The sequence below is a fragment of the Brassica napus genome, chromosome A5, assembly GCF_020379485.1.
Source record: "Brassica napus cultivar Da-Ae chromosome A5, Da-Ae, whole genome shotgun sequence".
NCBI classification, from domain to species: Eukaryota; Viridiplantae; Streptophyta; class Magnoliopsida; order Brassicales; family Brassicaceae; genus Brassica; species Brassica napus.
The window spans coordinates 13816888-13834583 of record NC_063438.1 but is presented as its reverse complement, the minus strand read 5'-3'; the positions used below and the strand labels follow the sequence as shown (position 1 = coordinate 13834583).

At 35.3% G+C, this 17696-nt stretch overlaps 3 protein-coding genes across 5 annotated transcripts; 2 read left to right on the top strand and 1 right to left on the bottom strand.

Annotated features, from left to right (window-relative positions):
- Positions 1 to 237: 237 nt before the first annotated feature.
- On the top strand, positions 238 to 17673 carry LOC111207240 (non-structural maintenance of chromosomes element 4 homolog A). 3 transcript variants are annotated; one of them, XM_048779562.1, is made up of 9 exons: positions 238 to 570; positions 730 to 806; positions 15528 to 15750; positions 15830 to 15910; positions 15995 to 16244; positions 16331 to 16421; positions 16753 to 16969; positions 17054 to 17145; positions 17231 to 17673. In XM_048779562.1, the coding sequence occupies exons 3-9, from the start codon at positions 15546 to 15548 to the stop codon at positions 17456 to 17458; spliced, it is 1164 nt and encodes a 387-aa protein (XP_048635519.1). In that variant the 5' UTR covers positions 238 to 570; positions 730 to 806; positions 15528 to 15545; the 3' UTR covers positions 17459 to 17673. The 3 variants fall into 3 exon arrangements, with proteins under 3 accessions (XP_048635519.1, XP_048635518.1, XP_022560823.1); XM_048779561.1 differs by having other exon boundaries at positions 239 to 527; XM_022705102.2 differs by lacking the exons at positions 238 to 570; positions 730 to 806 and having other exon boundaries at positions 15405 to 15750.
- LOC106429031 lies at positions 814 to 4545 on the top strand. The gene is made up of 2 exons (XM_048779560.1): positions 814 to 4027; positions 4128 to 4545. The coding sequence occupies exons 1-2, from the start codon at positions 3136 to 3138 to the stop codon at positions 4430 to 4432; spliced, it is 1197 nt and encodes a 398-aa protein (XP_048635517.1). The 5' UTR covers positions 814 to 3135; the 3' UTR covers positions 4433 to 4545.
- Positions 4776 to 12685, bottom strand: LOC106429043. Its single transcript, XM_013869788.1, has 4 exons — positions 12017 to 12685; positions 11121 to 11885; positions 10884 to 11027; positions 4776 to 4967 (listed from the first exon to the last, which is right to left on the bottom strand). Exons 1-4 carry the CDS (start codon positions 12683 to 12685, stop codon positions 4776 to 4778), a joined length of 1770 nt encoding a protein of 589 aa, XP_013725242.1.
- Positions 17674 to 17696: the final 23 nt, after the last annotated feature.

Below are 17696 nucleotides of genomic sequence, written 5' to 3'. Positions count from 1 at the left end.
GAAAAAATTAAATGGCTTTCATATATTAATTACAACAAATATATAATATATATTTCTATTGTATATTTAAATATGTACACTATATTTTTTAAGTTTCAGATTGTTGAGATTTGTTAACAGTTTTATGTTATGAATTTTATTTTGTTTTGGTCTAATATGGTATGGCTTACTTATTCCTAGTCAAGAAAAAAAGGAAATTAGACAAAATAATCATTTAAATATTCGTTCAAAGATAATTATAAAATAACTATGCTATAAACGTAACTTTTATCTCTTTTTCCCTTTAATTCAGATAAAGATAGGTAGCTTACAAAAAAAAAATTCAGATAAAGATAGGTCCAAGGTCTTTATCATTAAAAAAAGAATTAATAATTTCAAGAAAAATAAAACTAGATACATACCTCTTCCAAATCATTAACGGAAAAAAATACTTCTCATCTCTTTAATTATCGACATACCCCAGAATCTCTTTCTCCACTTTTTGTCGTGAAACAGAGCATATTACAGCAGGTTTCATTAATATCACAGTACGCTGACTCCATCTTTCTTCCTTTGATATTTCTTCTGTAGGTAATGTTACAATTTCCAGTACGCTGACTCGTTTTTTCATGACGATCCCTCTTATCTATTATGTTTCTCTCTGCATTTATTAGCTTTATAGTTTAAGTCTTATAAGGATTGACTTTTAAATTATTTGTTTAACCTCTGTTTTGATCCATTAAAAAGCAGATAATTGTGTTGCTGTTTCCTCCTTGATTGAACGGCTCGGAATACTTACTTGTTGTCATACGATTCTGTTCACCTCAGTAAGTTTTGTTACATGCGCTCATGATACATGTTCTTTATGCATTGAATTAATGATTTATTCAAGGTCTAGATTGGTTGATCGCAGATTTTTCAAAAATTCAATTGTCTTAAGAGTAATGATAATCATGCTACGAGGCAATGGATGTACGCAAGAATTGATCCGAATACCAATCAAGTTTCTAATGCATTTATAGAAGGATTGCAATATTTCTTGGTTGTTGCTAAAAACCATGTTTTATTTACTCAAAAGCAGAAAAAATTTTACCCGTGTAGTAAATATGAGAATAGAAAATTTCATGACGAGCAAACAGTTGTTGGCCATTTATATAACAGTTAGCCCATTTTTAGTAAAGTTTTACACTCTTTAGCTTAAGTTGTTTAGATTAGTCCATTGAGCCTTCCTTTTGTTTCTATAAACCCACATTTTTATTCTCCTTTTAGACCAAGCCTTTTTTGTGTTGAAAGAAGAGTTAATTATTCTCTAACTTTTTTTTAGGGAAAATTGGATAAATGAGACACTTTGAACTTTTATTTATCACAGTAGAATTTCTGATATTTTGGACAATTCTGGACATATTTTACCTTTTCTATGAAAAAAATAGTAAACTAAATTTTAAAAATGTTAAAAAATATCAAAACTATTGGAAACATAAGTATGACAATATATATGTTTAAATTGTTTTTTTTTAAAGATGAATCATATTTTATTTCATCTTCTAGCTACAGTTACAATATTCATTATGGTCATCTACTTAGTCTAGAAATCGGCTACTAATGTTTATACATAGATATATCTTTGGTATACAACGTCACCTATCTTTTCTTATATATTCTAACCATAGCTAGGTTACGTTACGTTATAATCAAGAAAGATGTCTTCCGTATACCTTTAGCTTGATAACGACATATAGCCACAATGCGTTGATATACCTTATCTATATTTGGAGCCATGATATGTTTTTTGTTTTACCTTATGTGGCGCTTGAGAAAGAATATGTTTTACATCTACTTTACTGTGTTCTGACTTCCCTAGGTTATACATTCTACAGGAAATCCGAAAAATATGGAAACTTCCATAATCGGTTAAAGATGTTTCTTAAATCTAAACTAAATCTTCCCTAAATATCTCCAAAAATATTTTCTCCCACGTTTTTCTCCTTCTCCCACGATCTTTTGTCGTCGTTCTTTGTGTTTCTCTCTTCTTCATCGACATAATCATCTCTCTTTTCTCTATCAATACAACATGGTTCTAATCTATGTCAAATCTGGTGAATGGATGTGTAGCCGCGGTGATGACTGGAGTTTCATGGTAGACAAAGAAAGGCGTGGTCGAATGGTAACATTAGCAACTACTACGTTGAAGCAGCTCAAGATAATGGTGTGTGAGGATTATGGGGTGGACCATAATGCCATTAATGTCGAGTTCAGTTATTCGTTGTTGACTCAAAGAGGGAATCCTCCAATTATTATCACCAATGATCGGCAAGCATCTAATTTTGTGGGCTATGCAAAGAGGGAATCGTCTACTACCTTGTGTGTGATGTTCTCTGTTTCTGGTGTAAGTCAAAAGGAACGAGTCAATATCGATTTGAATAAGGAGCCTTGGGATTCAAGTAATGTTGAGGATGAAGAAGTTCCTGAGATAAATCGAGTAGAGTTTGTGAAGCCGTCAAAGGAGTCTTGTGTTAGAAGAACGAATCATGTCACTGCGGATGGTTGCGGTGCTTTAAGAAGTGAAAACATTAAACTTTGTCAAAACAATGGAGACAGTGATAAGGATGGTCGAGCTTGGAGAGGAGACTTCGTGAAGAAGGATCAAATTTTCACAAGTAAAGGGGTTCTGAAGGCAACAATGGAAATTTTGGCAATGAAGAATAATTTCGATTAGCCGTTATCAAATCCACGAGAAAATGATGTTATATTCGATGTCAGGATGCATTGTGCAACTGGACTGTGCGTGCAGAAGGTATAGATGGGTCTACATATTTCATGATCAACCAATGTGATGGAAGACATTCATGTGCTCCTTCAAAGAAAAGGAAATTCGGAAAAACAGCATCGGCAAGAACAATTGGGAGTATGATACAACATCGATTTGATGATGCAAACGATGGCCCAAAACCAAATGACATCATTCAATTTATGAGATTGGAGCATAGTTGTGAGATTACTTATTGGCACGCTTGGGAAGCTTGTGAGTTTGCTATTGCAGCTGCTAGAGGTATACCAGATCGCAGTTACTCTAAAATACCAGCATATTTGCATATGATTAAATAAGCTAATCCTGGTACGCATACTCACTATGAAACTAATGAGAAGGGAAGATTCATGTATCTATTTATGTCATTTGGGCTATCAGTTAGAGGATTCTGCAATGCAATGCGAAGGGTGATTATCGTTGACGGAACTTTTCTGAAAAATAAATACAAAGGGACACTTCTTGTTGCTACTGCTGTAGATGGTAACTCTAATTTGTATCCGATTGCATTTGGGGTTGTTGATTCAGAGAATGACGATTCATGGGGGTGGTTCTTCAGACAGTTGAAAGTGGTTATTACTGATTGTCAAGACCTAGCTTTTGTCTCAGATAGAAATGTGTATATTTCTAAAGCTATTGGGACTGTCTACCCTCGATCAGCACATGGAATTTGCATTCATCACTTATTGACCAATGTGGTCTCATTTTTCAAGACAAAAGGGTTGACTGCGTTGGTGGAAAAGGCTTCACGGGCATATAGGTACACTGAATTTCAAGAATGTATCACCAAAATTTTTGATATGAGTCCTGAGCTTGGAAGATATCTACGGGAGGCTGATGTGCGCAAATGGGCTCGTTCTCTCTTCCCTGGCTCCAGGTATCATATTAGGACCATGAACCCTGCAGAGTCTATAAATTCAGTTCTTAGAATACCTAGAGAATATCCGGTTATTCCTTTGCTTGATAGTATAAGAGAACTGTTGACTCGATGGTTCTATGAGCGTCGCTTGTTAAGCTCAAAGCATCTAGATCCTTTAACCGCTAAGGTGCAGAGAAAGATTGATAGGAAAATTGTGAAGGCAAAAGGATTCCAGGTTTACAAGGTTGACAACTTCAGATCGGTAGTAAAAGGAGACATATATGATTGTCATGTTGATTTGGAAAGAAGAACATGCATATGTGGTAAGTATGATATAGGAAAAATTCCTTGCCGACACGCCATTCCTGCAATTTATTCACGAGGTATGGAAGTATAAACACATGCATACTTGAGAATTATTTATTTTCGGGATTTTCAGCATATAGGCTTCATATTTATCACGTTTTTTTTTGAGATTGACAGGTATGGAAGTGCACAGATTCACTGACACCTTATATATCACTGCAGCGTGGAGAACCGCTTATGCAGATTCCATTAATCCAATAGCAGTTCTAGAGTCTGAATGGAATGTCCCTGCTGAGGTTAAACTTGCAAAGGTTTTACCAGCAAAGACAAGAAAGAGTGCTGGTCGACCAGTAAAGAGAAGATATGAATCAGTAGAAGACAAGATCGCATCTTCTCAAGGATCAAGGAAGAATAAAAAGCATAAGTGCAGCTGTTGTGGAACCGAAGGACACAAGAGAGGAACATGCGATTTACCCATCTAGTTTGTTATGTGTCTGCATCTGTCTTTTTTTTTTCATTATTGCTCTTGAAACTATTTGATCTTCTGTTTAAGAACCTATTTGACAATTTGGTATTTGGTAGTTGCTAAACTCTAGAGACAAATCAATTTATGCTAGTAACAACCAAACTATTTACAAAATAATTAGTTTCAGTAGATGATGATCACCTCGAAATAACAAGAAACATGGTCTTAACTTCTTTGAAAAAAGAACAACAAATTGAGGAAGCACATCATGCATAGGTATGGTATATGAAGACCATCACCAAACAACACACAAACAAAGCTTTTATGCTCCTTAGTTCCCTAATGCATTTCGAGGTATTCTATTCGCAAGGTGCGATTGCATCTTCCATCTCTTGAATTCTACTCTCATGGCATTTCATCATGGCCTCACCAGCTCTCACTGATTTCTGAAACTCGGAATTGTCAACGAGTAACACGTCAAACAGGTCTTGGAAGTCTTCAATCTCCTCAACAACTGACTTGTCAGTCCATTTGAATAAGTGGGTTTTGTCCTTCATCAGTAACATCCAGTACACAATTAGATGGACCAATTCTACTCTCATCGGACAACAATGAGACAGTTGTATGATTACAAGACTAACCTTCTGAGATCCCAAAGGACAACAATGAAATAATCTTCCCGGATTTTTAATTGTTTTTGAAGTGAAACGAGACACTGCCTCACCGCAATTGCATCTTGTGGGAATTCCCCTTTGTTTGGCGATGCGATCTCTTGTAGTGGATGAAGAATTTACTGAAGACATGAGGGAGTCGATCTCCAAATTTTCGCCGCTGCAAATCTCTCTACCGAGGAAGAATGAGGAAGAAAAGGGATTAGATCAAAAAAATAACCAAAACTACGTCGTTTCATACTCCCATAACGCGTACTCTAGCTAAGGCAGAGCAGAAAAAATCACAAGAACTTTGTCTTTGAACCCTCTAAATTAGTGTTAAAACATCTTACAAACATAGTGGACGGACGTACATAGCTAGTGACCAATGTACATAATATTCAATAAATAGATGTGTGTTTGGGGCGTTGGATTAATTTATACTTTGGTTTTAGTTAAGGGTTTGGTTAGGATATGTCTACGGTTATGGTTTAGGGTTTGTTTAGGGTAAAGGGTTTGACTATGAAATACAGATTTAGGGTTTGTTTAGGGTTTGATTAAGAATCATTATTGTATTATGGTTTTAGGGTTTGGTTAGGGTATGTCTACGGTTATTTGTTTAGGGTTTGGTTAGGGTATGTCTACGGTTATGGTTTTAGTTAAGGGTTTGTTTAGGGTTTGGGTCCTCAGGTCTTATGATCTTGTAGCACACAATTCTTTGTAAAAAATCAAACTCAAAGCAAAAATTGTTTCATAATTTATACAAAATCAAATCTAGAGTCGTTTCTTAATTCAAATCAATTACCAAAGCCAAAGTTGTTTTATAATTCTAACTCAATTTGGCGTCCTCTTTTCCGGGAATCTGTCACAATCATTGTCAGGTTCAGTTCATGGTCTTGTTTGGAAGGGAGCTCGGGCCAGAGTTTGTTGGAACTCAATTTTAATACATATTTTAAAATTGAAGTTCGTTCGAATGAGAAATGTTTGTCTTATGATTGTTGCTTTAATATCACAAAATAGACATTGTGGAGAAGTCTAACAAGGTTGATAACCTTAAACAATTATAGAGAATGTGAATTTATATTAAACCAAGTGCGCACACCAAATTGAGTTAATGTAAACTCGGACTTGAGTTTGGTATAGATAATGGTTTGGATACATGGATCATGATCCAACAACCTATATTTTTACATCAAAGTTTAATTTTATGTAATTGATCACTGCATAAATAAAAATTTGGTTAAAAAAATAAACAAGTCTTTTAGAGAATAAAACTTGGTCAAAAGTCATCAATTCTTGTTAAGAATTAGTCTTGGTCACCAAGGTAAAAAATATCTTTAATTTTGTGATTAATTTTGTGGTTAATACCAAAAATTAATGCAATATTTATCTCCACTAAGACCAAAACGTTTTTGAATTTTTCCTAGGCTATATAATGTCCCCCTCATTCCACTAAGAAGATAGTGAACAACAAAAATCTCTTCCACTCCTTCTCTTTATTTATTTTTTATTTGTCAATGAGAGTACACATTGAATGAAGGTTTGCTAGGCTTCTTATTCCAGTGATGTGAATAGAAGAAATATAGTAGTTTTATCCTAGGACTCTAATAAAACTCATTATCCATTTCGTTTGATTCATGGTATTTCTGTATTTATATAATGTTCTTTATAATCTATCTTACAATTATTCAGATTGTGCTCCTTTATAATTAAGGTCCTACAATCATAACTCTGAAGAAAAAAATCGTTTATTGCTTTTAAATCGTTTATTCCTCAACAAAATTTCAGTGATAATTAATTTATTTTCTATGATAATTTGTTTAAGTTGTTGAGTTTGACTTCGAATATAAAAAGTTGTCAAGATGAGTTTGCTTGATATACGTTTGATTCTGATTTTTATTATTTAAAATCAACTAAGTTTCAGCTAGTTCTAAAATAAAAACTGTCTCCACTCAGTGCTCTGGGAAGGATTAATGGGGCCTGAGGATAACAAATGGAACCTTTTTTATAATTTTTTTAATTAGAGAATAATATATATTTGGAAAAAAAAAAACAATAACTTATGAAACTAAGACAAAAAATTCTTTTCATATTTTTCGATAAATTTTTTATCCAAATTTCATAATCTAGATTCTTAACTAATTCTCTTTCATCTAATAAATATAGATATGATTGTTAGACCATTTAACATTTTTTGCGACATGATTGATCGCATATATGAATTTATTAACTTTAACTTTGACTGAAATTAGAATCGTCAAATAATAGACAAGATATCATCCATGAGTTAGGATAACACTTTTCCCTTCTTTTCAAAAAGTTCAAAACTTTTAAGAGGTCTTTTATAATATCGTGGCAAAACTTCTTTTAGAACCACCAGTTTAAAACACAAACCATCGATCCCAATAACATCAGAATGATTTCCAAGCTTTAAAGCTGCTTCAAGATTGGTTCAAAATGCCATCAAACTAGACTGATATGAAGACTGTATGTAGAATACTTAGGAATATATAGAAAATATATATAAAGTAACCGTACTTTTTAATTTTTTTTTATTTAGGATTTTGACATACGAAACATATATTCCTTTTCAATTTGAAAAATTGATAGTAAAATAAACAACTATTTTTTCTAAAAACAATTTAATGAATAAATAATGGCAAATTTAAATTACCATGCTACTATCTATTTTCTAAAATTTAGAATTCTAAAAAAATTATATAATTTGGGGGCTCTAGGTAAAAGCCTTTTTGGTTATGCTTCTAGCACGGCTCTGTCTCCACTAGTTTAGTGGTTGCTAAGTGTTAGCAAAGTTCTCGCCATTGACTTTAATTGTTCTGAATGAGTCAAAAACTTTTTTGAAATTTGGCATACTTATAGTTAACTAATATAAGTTTAATAAATAAAAAGCGTTACGTGTTAAACTGCTAAATCCTTGACTTGGTAGAAAAGGTTATTAGTTCTAAATTGGTTTTGTTCTGAACGTGTTATTTATTTAACAACAACTTTGACCAGTTCTCATTTGCCTATTATTCCCAATTTATTTGCAGTATATTAGGAATAACTTCTAAATTATTTGAACAAATTATTCTAGAGAATTAAATTGTTTTAATTTCTAGACTTTGCATTTATGAAAAATTAGTTATCTTAGAATTTTATTAATTCTAGAGATTTAATCTAATTTGTGTTGCAAATTATTCACATTGTTCAAATTATTTAATTAATGTGTTATTTGGCATCTAAAGTTAGATAACATGACTTTAAATATGTGAGTCGACATCCCATTTTGGGAATGGTCTGCCATATATTGGAATTTTGATTTTTATCTGAATGACCACACTTTATTTACACTGGTTGTGATAGATGTAATAACGGTTAGAGATATAGTGACTCGAGACGCCAAATTCAGTTTGGTAGTGCACATATGATTGTATCAAATTCTGATATTTATCAGATTTTCACATTAATGTCTAATGCTATAAGCTTTGGATTAATTATGGATATAACTCAATTTTCACACTTTATGATTGCATATGTTTTCTCCGGAGAATACTAATTAATAGTTGAATTCTATTCAGTATTGAATCTTATAAACTGTTTTATGCAAAGTGGTTCGGCATAAGAACAAAGAGAAAATCAACTTTAGTAAAGTATGTACAAAAGAGGCAAGTTAATGTGAATGAAATGCAATTCCTAGAGAAAATGACATTATTCACCCAAACTACTCTTTATTCATTTCTACTGCGATGTAGAATTTTCTTTAAGAACAAGGAAAAAATTTAACTCTTAACGAATTATGGCTGCAAATCCGCATAAGTTTGAGTTATCTCTTGAAATGTGGGGGGGGAAACATGTCTTACCACATATATTCATTGGTGAGAGAGGCCACATGAACTTTGGAAAGGTAGCATACATTTGTATAAATACCTTAAAATTTGGGGAGTGCATAGCAAAAAGCGCAATATCATTTAAAAAAAAACCCACAATGCTGGTGCCTTTCGATTCTGATTTATAAAATCAAATAAATCAGATATTCATGGTAATATAATCATGGAATAAATGTATACACTTTTCTAAGAAAATGATTTTGTACAATGATAAAAATCTAAAACAAACTCATAAACAAAGAGAAGCAATCATATTTGGAATTAAGCCTAGACGCAGCAAACGAACTCGTAAGGAAAAATTCTATTGCGAAGACTTCTTAACTGTTTTCTTCTTGAGGATAAACCAAGAAATTTCACAAATGAGACACCTTTATTGAAGGAAATCATCAATAGTAAAATAGAGTCCTTTATGAAAAATCATACATACTATATGACATATTTACTAAACGGGTTTAAAGCCGTGGATTGTAAATATATGTTCAAATAAAGATTTGAAAATTGGTGGCTGGTACAAGGTTAATTAGGCTTGTGATTCAAAGTTTTCCGGTAGAAAAAAAATTGTTTAAATTTCTTGACTCCAAGAACAATTGTAATACTAATGTTTGGAACAGTACAACATTACGAAACATAGAAATCCTAGTGATGGATGTGAAATGTTATATGGATTTAAGCTAAGTCCAAAAATGACATGAATATTTACTAATATCATATTTTCATAATTTATACAAAATCAAATCTAGAGTCGTTTCTTAATTCAAATCAATTACCAAAGCCAAAGTTGTTTTATAATTCTAACTCAATTTGGCGTCCTCTTTTCCGGGAATCTGTCACAATCATTGTCAGGTTCAGTTCATGGTCTTGTTTGGAAGGGAGCTCGGGCCAGAGTTTGTTGGAACTCAATTTTAATACATATTTTAAAATTGAAGTTCGTTCGAATGAGAAATGTTTGTCTTATGATTGTTGCTTTAATATCACAAAATAGACATTGTGGAGAAGTCTAACAAGGTTGATAACCTTAGACAATTATAGAGAATGTGAATTTATACTAAACCAAGTGCGCACACCCAATTGAGTTAATGTAAACTCGGACTTGAGTTTGGTATAGATAATGGTTTGGATACATGGATCATGATCCAACAACCTATATTTTTACATTAAAGTTTTATTTTATGTAATTGATCACTGCATAAATAAAAATTTGGTTAAAAAAATAAACAAGTCTTTTAGAGAATAAAACTTGGTCAAATATCATCAATTCTTGTTAAGAATTAGTCCTGGTCACCAAGGTAAACAATATTTTAATTTTGTGATCAATTTTGTGGTTAATACCAAAAATTAATGCAACATTTATCTCCATTAAGACTAAAAATGTTTTTGGATTTTCCTAGGCTATATAATGCCCCCTCTCATTCCACTAAAAAGATAGTGAACAACAAAAATCTCTTCCACTTCTTCTCTTTATTTCTTTTTTTCATTTGTCAATGAGAGTACACATAGAATGAAGGTTTACTAAGCTTCTTATTCAAGTAATGTGAATAGAAGAAAGATAGTAGTTTTATCGTGAGATTCTAATCTCAATACAACCGTCACACTACGGGACGTGTTTTGAGCTAAGGAAAGAAATTCCCAAGTCTCGACTCTGCAAAAACTCATTATCCATTTTGTTTTTTTTTTGAATGAATGTTAAATTTTATTCATCAAAAATGAACTTTGTACAACAAGTGTAAACCTTATACTAGGAACTACTACTTCTCCTCTTTATAAACTCAGAATTCTAAGATATTTACATTCTTGTTGCAAACCAATATTGAAGTATGTCTTCCCAACCTTTTCCTCCCTTTGATTTTAACAAGCTTAACTTGTTTCTTATTCCCTTTTCAATAAACTTCTTCAGGCTTTGCACAGGAACCAAATTCTCTCCATGTCTGACCTTGTTCCTAGCTCTCCACACTGCATGGATACAAGCTTGAAATGGATATCTGATGCAGAATAATCTCTTCTTATCAGACTGCCCTTCCATAATCAATAACATCACATCTGACCAGATATTAGTAAACTCACTCCTCAAAATCCCCTGAATAAGATGTTCCCAAACCGAAGTGGAATAAGAACATTCAAAAAACAGATGATCTCTCGTTTCCCTAGCCTGCTTACACAGCACACAAACCGTATCCACTCCTTGACTCCAACTAGAAACTCTATCCATCGTAGATAACCGGTCTAGAGTTGCAAGCCAAGCTATAAACGCAAACTTAGGAGTAGCTTTCGAGAACCAGATGCCAACCGCCCAATCACAGCGAGCCTTTGGCTCCCTTACTAGCTTCCAAGTTTCGTGTGTAGAGAAGCTTTCTTTAAAGCCCGAATCTCTTTTCCAAAGAGAAATGTCCTCAACATTAATTCTCAGCTTATCCTTCAGTAATAATAGCTCTTCTTCTACAGCATTGAGCTCAGTGATACGATGCCTTCTCCTTCTCCTAACATTAAGAACGGCATCCTCCACCGTAGCATTTCTAATGATGCCCATATCAACAATACCTCTCTCTCCAATATAATCAATCATCACCCCCTTCCCCGACCATTTATCATACCAAAATGAGATATGCCTCCCGTTACCTACTTCTTTCCAATAAAACCTCTTCGCCAAGTCTCTCATCTTTAACATCTTCTTCCACATCCAAGACCCAATCTGAGTTGTATCCTTTACTTGCCAAAAACTTTTCCCTTTAAGCAGATACATTTTTATCCAACTTCCCCAAAGAGACACTCCAGACAACATCCTCCATATCAGTTTCAAACCATAGACTATATTCACTTCCTTAAGAGCTCGAATACCCAAATCACCTTCCTCCTTTAACTTGCAGATATCACTCCATGCAACTTTTGCCCCCGTGGACTTAAGAGCCGGGCCCGACCAGAGGAAATCCGCACATAGCTGGGAAGCCGGAAAACCGCAGCCCAAAAATTTACTATACTCAGCAGAACAGACTTTATGAGTTGAAGTCTTGCAGCATAAGAGAGGAATCTACTGGTCCATGTGCTGATCTTGCTTTTGATTCTTTCTACCAATGGCATGTAATCCAATCTCCGCATAGCCTTAGTCATTAGAGGCAGGCCAAGATACCGAACCGGAAGAGATCCCACTGCAAGCGGAAAGTTGGTCAGAATTCTACTCTTTTCAGTCTCCGAAACTCCTGCCATATAAACAGTTGACTTCTCCAAACTAATGCTTAACCCCGACCAAACAGCAAACTCATCAAACACTGAAATAGCACCTTCTACTGACTCTTTTGTACCCTCCACAAATACCATCAAATCATCCGCAAAACAGAGGTGAGTTAAGGATAACAATTTGCACCTAGGATGATATTTGAATTTCCCTTCCTTTGCTGCTTTGTCTATCTTGTGTGAGAGAACGTTCATACACAAGACGAAAAGATAAGGGGATAACGAGCAACCTTGCCTTAGCCCACGCTTACTCTGAAAATAACCCGCTAACTCCCCATTCACTTGCACCGAGAAAGATGGAGTAGTGATGCACAACTTTATCCAATGTATAAACTTCTCCGGTACTCCTAGAGCAGCCAAGCTTCTCAAAACAAAGCTCCACTGAACTGAATCGAAAGCCTTCGATATATCTATCTTCATCAAACACCTTGCCGATATATCCTCTCGATGGTAATCTTTTACCAGCTCTGAAGCTAACAAAACATTTATCCATTTTGTTTGATTCATGGTATTTTGGTATTTATACAATGTTCTTTATAATCTATCTTACAATTATTCAGATTGTGCCCCTTTATAAATTAAGGTCCTACAGATTTTGCGCTCTCTTGGTTTTGGGGTCTTTGGGTTCGTTCTTCGTTGGCTTCTCGTCATCGTTCTGTCACCGGTGGCTGAGTTTAGAGTCTGAAGAATCATCACTGGTTCTAAGTGGTGGAACGTGTGAGATTTTGACAGGTTTCAGGGGCCATCGATTGCTTTGTCCTCTCTCCATGGAGGCACATTTTGGACATCTCCATCTCAGTTATAAGGATGTGTCAGTTGGCTATATTCGGTAGGAGCGGTCTTTTTCTTTAGTTGCAAGTTCCCTTTGATGCGCTTCGGACCATAGACCCTGGCCAGGATGATGCGACCATGGCTGAGCCAGATGATTCTTCAACAAAGGATAAATCAGGATGGATTAATGGTGAGCATACTGATCTAAAACCAGCTGGTGAGACAGATGATGAGCTGAAACATAGTGTGGACGAGCTGGATCCAGCTGAAGAGAGTATGCATGAGCTGAAACCAGCTGAAGTGAGAGTAGATGAGCTGGATGAGCTGGGTGAGCTAAGTGACACTACTTTGGAGCTGGATGAGCTAAGCGACACTACTTTGGAGCTAAGTGACACTGAAGATAGAGCTGGTTTAGCTGTTGGACGAAATGGGCCTTGTTCAGCCCAAGGAAAAGTTCATAAAAAGTGCAATACGGGTTTGTTTCTTGCCAAATTCGACCAGCATTTTCTTCAGTCCATTTCAAACTCATTCTTATCAAGAAATATCTGAACAGAGTCAACAAAGAAGTTCAGGTCGTGGGTTGCATTGACTTCTTCAAAGTCAAGTCAAAATTCAACATCTCTGTTCTACAAAAGTCTTTAGTCTTAGTCTTTGTTTGTGTTTTCTAAGTTTCTAGTTTTCCACAATTTCTTTATCTTTTTCTTTGACCATTTCTACTATAAATATGTAATCTCATTCCATGAATAAGACAATGATTTTTTCCCTTTTCATGAGTTTATCTCTTTGTTCTTTGTAGAACACTTCTTGTTTCTTGTTGAGTTTTCTCCAAGTAAACATTCTCTATTTCGTTAGACTTGTGCGTCATATCAAGCAACGTTTAGAAGCCCTTCTTTTGTTGGACTTGTGCGTCATATCAAGCAACAACTGAAGTCTGCTAGTATCAAGAGAATTTCCGTCCCTCTTGTGTCACCATTCAATTCACCAGTTCTCCCTTTTGGCGAGTTCATATCCCCTTAGTCCGGCTGAGTGATCCTTCCCCTAATTTAGGGTGTATCACCCTTTCCCCTCACAGAAAGGCGGCTTCATGTTAATCCGATTTTCTCCTTGAGTGAACGCATCTTGGTGTTAGGTTCGTAGTCATCCTCAGGTATGGATTTATCGGATCTTTGTTCACTCTCTTGAGCTTAAGAGTTGGAACACATTCAGCAGTGTATGAGAAATGGGATGCATAGCTCCTTACCCTGATCAACCGATTCAGTAGTGAGAAACAAGTCTGATCTGGGGATGTTGAAAACCATTCCGACTTTGTCGACTTAAGCGAGGAGAGCACACAGTATTCTTTAGTAAATGGCAAAAAAATAGTTTGCTTTGTGCCTCACCCCATGGCTGCGTGATTTCTTCAACCAAGAGAGAGCCACTGTTTATAATCTAACTTCGGCTGCTACTCACAGAAAAAGTGTCAATTTCGGCCCCAACAATTTCAGTCGTGCCAAATACGACCCGAACAATTAATCAGTACCAAAATATGACCTCAACTCAATTATAATTCAAAAAAAACTACCCGAACTTCTTAAAACGTGCCTAAATCTACATTGACTCTAACAGGAGTTAGTCAACCGTTAACAAGATAAAACGACGTCGTTTTGATTTACGAGGAAAAGTGCCAATTTCGACCCCAACACTCTCAGTCGTGAAATAGTCAGTGCCAAAAACGACCTCAACTCAATTATAATTTAAGAAAAATTACCTAAACTTTTTAAAACGTGTCTAAATCTACATTGACTCTAACAAAAGTTAGTCAACCGTTAACAAGATAAGACGACGACGTTTTGATATATATATATATATATATATATATATTTTTTTTAAATATGTTCATTTCGGGACTCAAACCCGTGTCGGGATATCCTTTTAAAGAGGCACACTAACAACTAGACTAAAGTAATTTTTTGAAATATTATTAGAAATTGAAATTTCCCATTATATAAACTACTATTCTTCTTTATCTTATACAATTTAAAACTTTTTTGATTGCTTTATATGTTTTAGTTATTGTTTAATATGTCTAATATTTTGTACAACATATCTTAGTGAAAGAAAGGTGAAATGCCTCTTAACATTTTTGAGAGTGTTGGGATCGAAATTGGTATTTTTTCCTTATTTATCAAAACGACGTCGTTTTATCTTATTAACGCTTATGTTAGAGCCAATGTAGGTTTAAACATATTTTAAAAAATTTGGGTAATTTTTTTGAATTATAACTGAATTGAAGTCGTATTTGACACATATCAATTATTCGGATTGTATTCAGCACAAGCTAAATTGCTTGGGTCGAAATTTGTACTTTTTCCCGCTACTTACTCCCATGTTTTCGAAGTGGGACTATTAAAACCAAAGAACAAAATATACGCGCTACATATATAAAACTTTAATGGGCCCGAAATAGATTTGGGCTTTGGATAAAACTAAATTAAAAATTTGGAAGCTTTATTTTGGGTGGGGGTTGGCGGGAAAATGGCAGCGTCGTCTTCTCTTTCTCTCGGGAAAATCCCTTAAAATTCCGTTAGGGTTTTCTCAGGCAATTGTGGAATCAATAATGAGGATGAGGAGGAAGGTGAAGCGAGAATCTGAAGCAACCGGCGAAGGCAATGGGAGGAGACATGTCGACGAGTCTGCGAAGAACAAGGGCGTAGATGACTCCGTCCCAACCGACGAGCCTCCGACTCAGGAAGAAGAACAGCGAATTTCTGATCGGAGGATTCTCAGATCTCAGTATCTCGCTCTTATTCACAAAATCAGCGGTACTTACACTCTCTCTCTCTCTCATTCGCCTGTTTCGTCTTGAAAAATCATGGCTTTATGTTTTGTTTTGTTTTGCAGATTCTAAAGATGATTTAACAAGAGTCGATTCTGACAAATTCTCCAGAATTTTTAGTGAATTTGAGAACCTGCACCAGAAAGGTAAAATACCTTTTATGAGGTTCTTTGTTATCTTTCAGTATAAGCTTCATTAAGTTTGGTTATATTGTTATAATTGATCTGCAGTTCAGAAGCCAAGAGAGCAAGTTGCAGATGCGGAGGCGTTTCTGGATATAGCAAACACCATTATGTCGTCTGTCAAGTCTCACTCTGCTAATGGGGTTTCTCCTGCTGACTTTGTTAATGCTTTGGTCAATGGATTTGGTCAGGCTTCTCTAGGGGTTGATGAAACTTCTCCTGTTTCTATCAAATGGAAGGATCTTGGGCTTGCTGTCTGCTCTACTGCTTTTGTATCATCATTCGGTTGTTCCACTATGTGAGTTCTCAAAATTGCCTCTCAACATTGACCTGGCTTGCTAACAGCTGAGCATGTTCTGTTCTTTTGCCTGTTTTGTGAATCAGGTTGGGACCTATGAGTACTGAACTGAAGGAAAGGAAAAGGGCAGTCTACAGAAAGCGTACAAAGCCTGGTGAAGGCGTTCGTCCAGAGGAGGTAAGAAACGTTGTGTTCGGTTAAGTTCCTGACTGATAATTTGCTCAAATGAAGTATATGTGATTCACCTATGGATGTTAAACCTTACATATGTAACTTTTAACTCTTCACCTAGCTTTTTCGAGTGTTTAGTATCTCAGCTGATCAGTAACGTTTAAAGGTTATTTGCGCTGTGTGCAATGTTGTATATGTCTGAGCACTGTTTAATTGGAATCTCTCTTCTGTTGATTGATTTGAATGCGATGGTTTGTCTCTGGAATTTGTTGATTGTTATGTTTGGATTTAGATAAGAAACGATAATAGTTGATTTGAGTACTGTATTGTACTACAGGTGGATGATATACAGTCTGAAGAGAAGACTGATACAGACAAGAACATGGCGATAATGTTTAACATCCTACGGCAAAAGAAGCGCGTGAGGCTTGAAAGTTTGATGCTCAACAGAAGATCATTTGCACAGACTGTAGAGAATTTGTTCGCTCTATCTTTCTTGGCCAAAGACGGACGAGTAGAGATCATTGTTGATAAGACCGGTTCTCATTTTGCCTGTAAGATCACATCTCCATCCACTGATGTCTGTTTCAGATATTCACTTCGTTTAGCTTACATCTGATTTCCTAACTTGTCTCCAGTGCCGAGAAACGCACCTGCTGCAAATCTGGTGATGTCAGGGGAAGTCATCTATAACCATTTTGTGTTTAGATTTGATTTCAAAGACTGGAAGGTAATAAAGCAGAATCTCACTTAGTTATACCCTCAATGCGTCCTGATGATATCTTATTTTTGTGGTAATGATGTTTGTCTAACAGCTGATGTCTGAAATGGTGCCGATGGGCGAAGAGCTAATGCCACACAGAGAAATTGCAATCGCTTCATCTTCTTGTCCCTCAGACTTCCCACAAGATTCTCAGACAACGCCAATAAGAAAATTCTCGAGAAACCGAGGTTTGGTTGTACAGGAAGATACTGTTGTTGAAGATTCTCCTGACATCGAGGGGGATGGAACTCGAAAGAGATGTAAGCGGAGGCTCGCTTGAGAACATTAGTCTTGTTGTATTTAGTATATAACTACAATATAAGAGTAGTGTGTCAAAAACTACCGATGCTGTTTGGTTTTGTGACATTAACTTAATGTCTTGTTTAGTATTGTTTTGTTTATGGTAGGAGTGTAAGCATCTAAGTGTCTTTGTCATGTTAACTCTAAAAAGCATCTTCTTTTATTTGATCAAAAAGAGACATTAATCTTGGTAAACTTAATGTTACATATCAAAACGA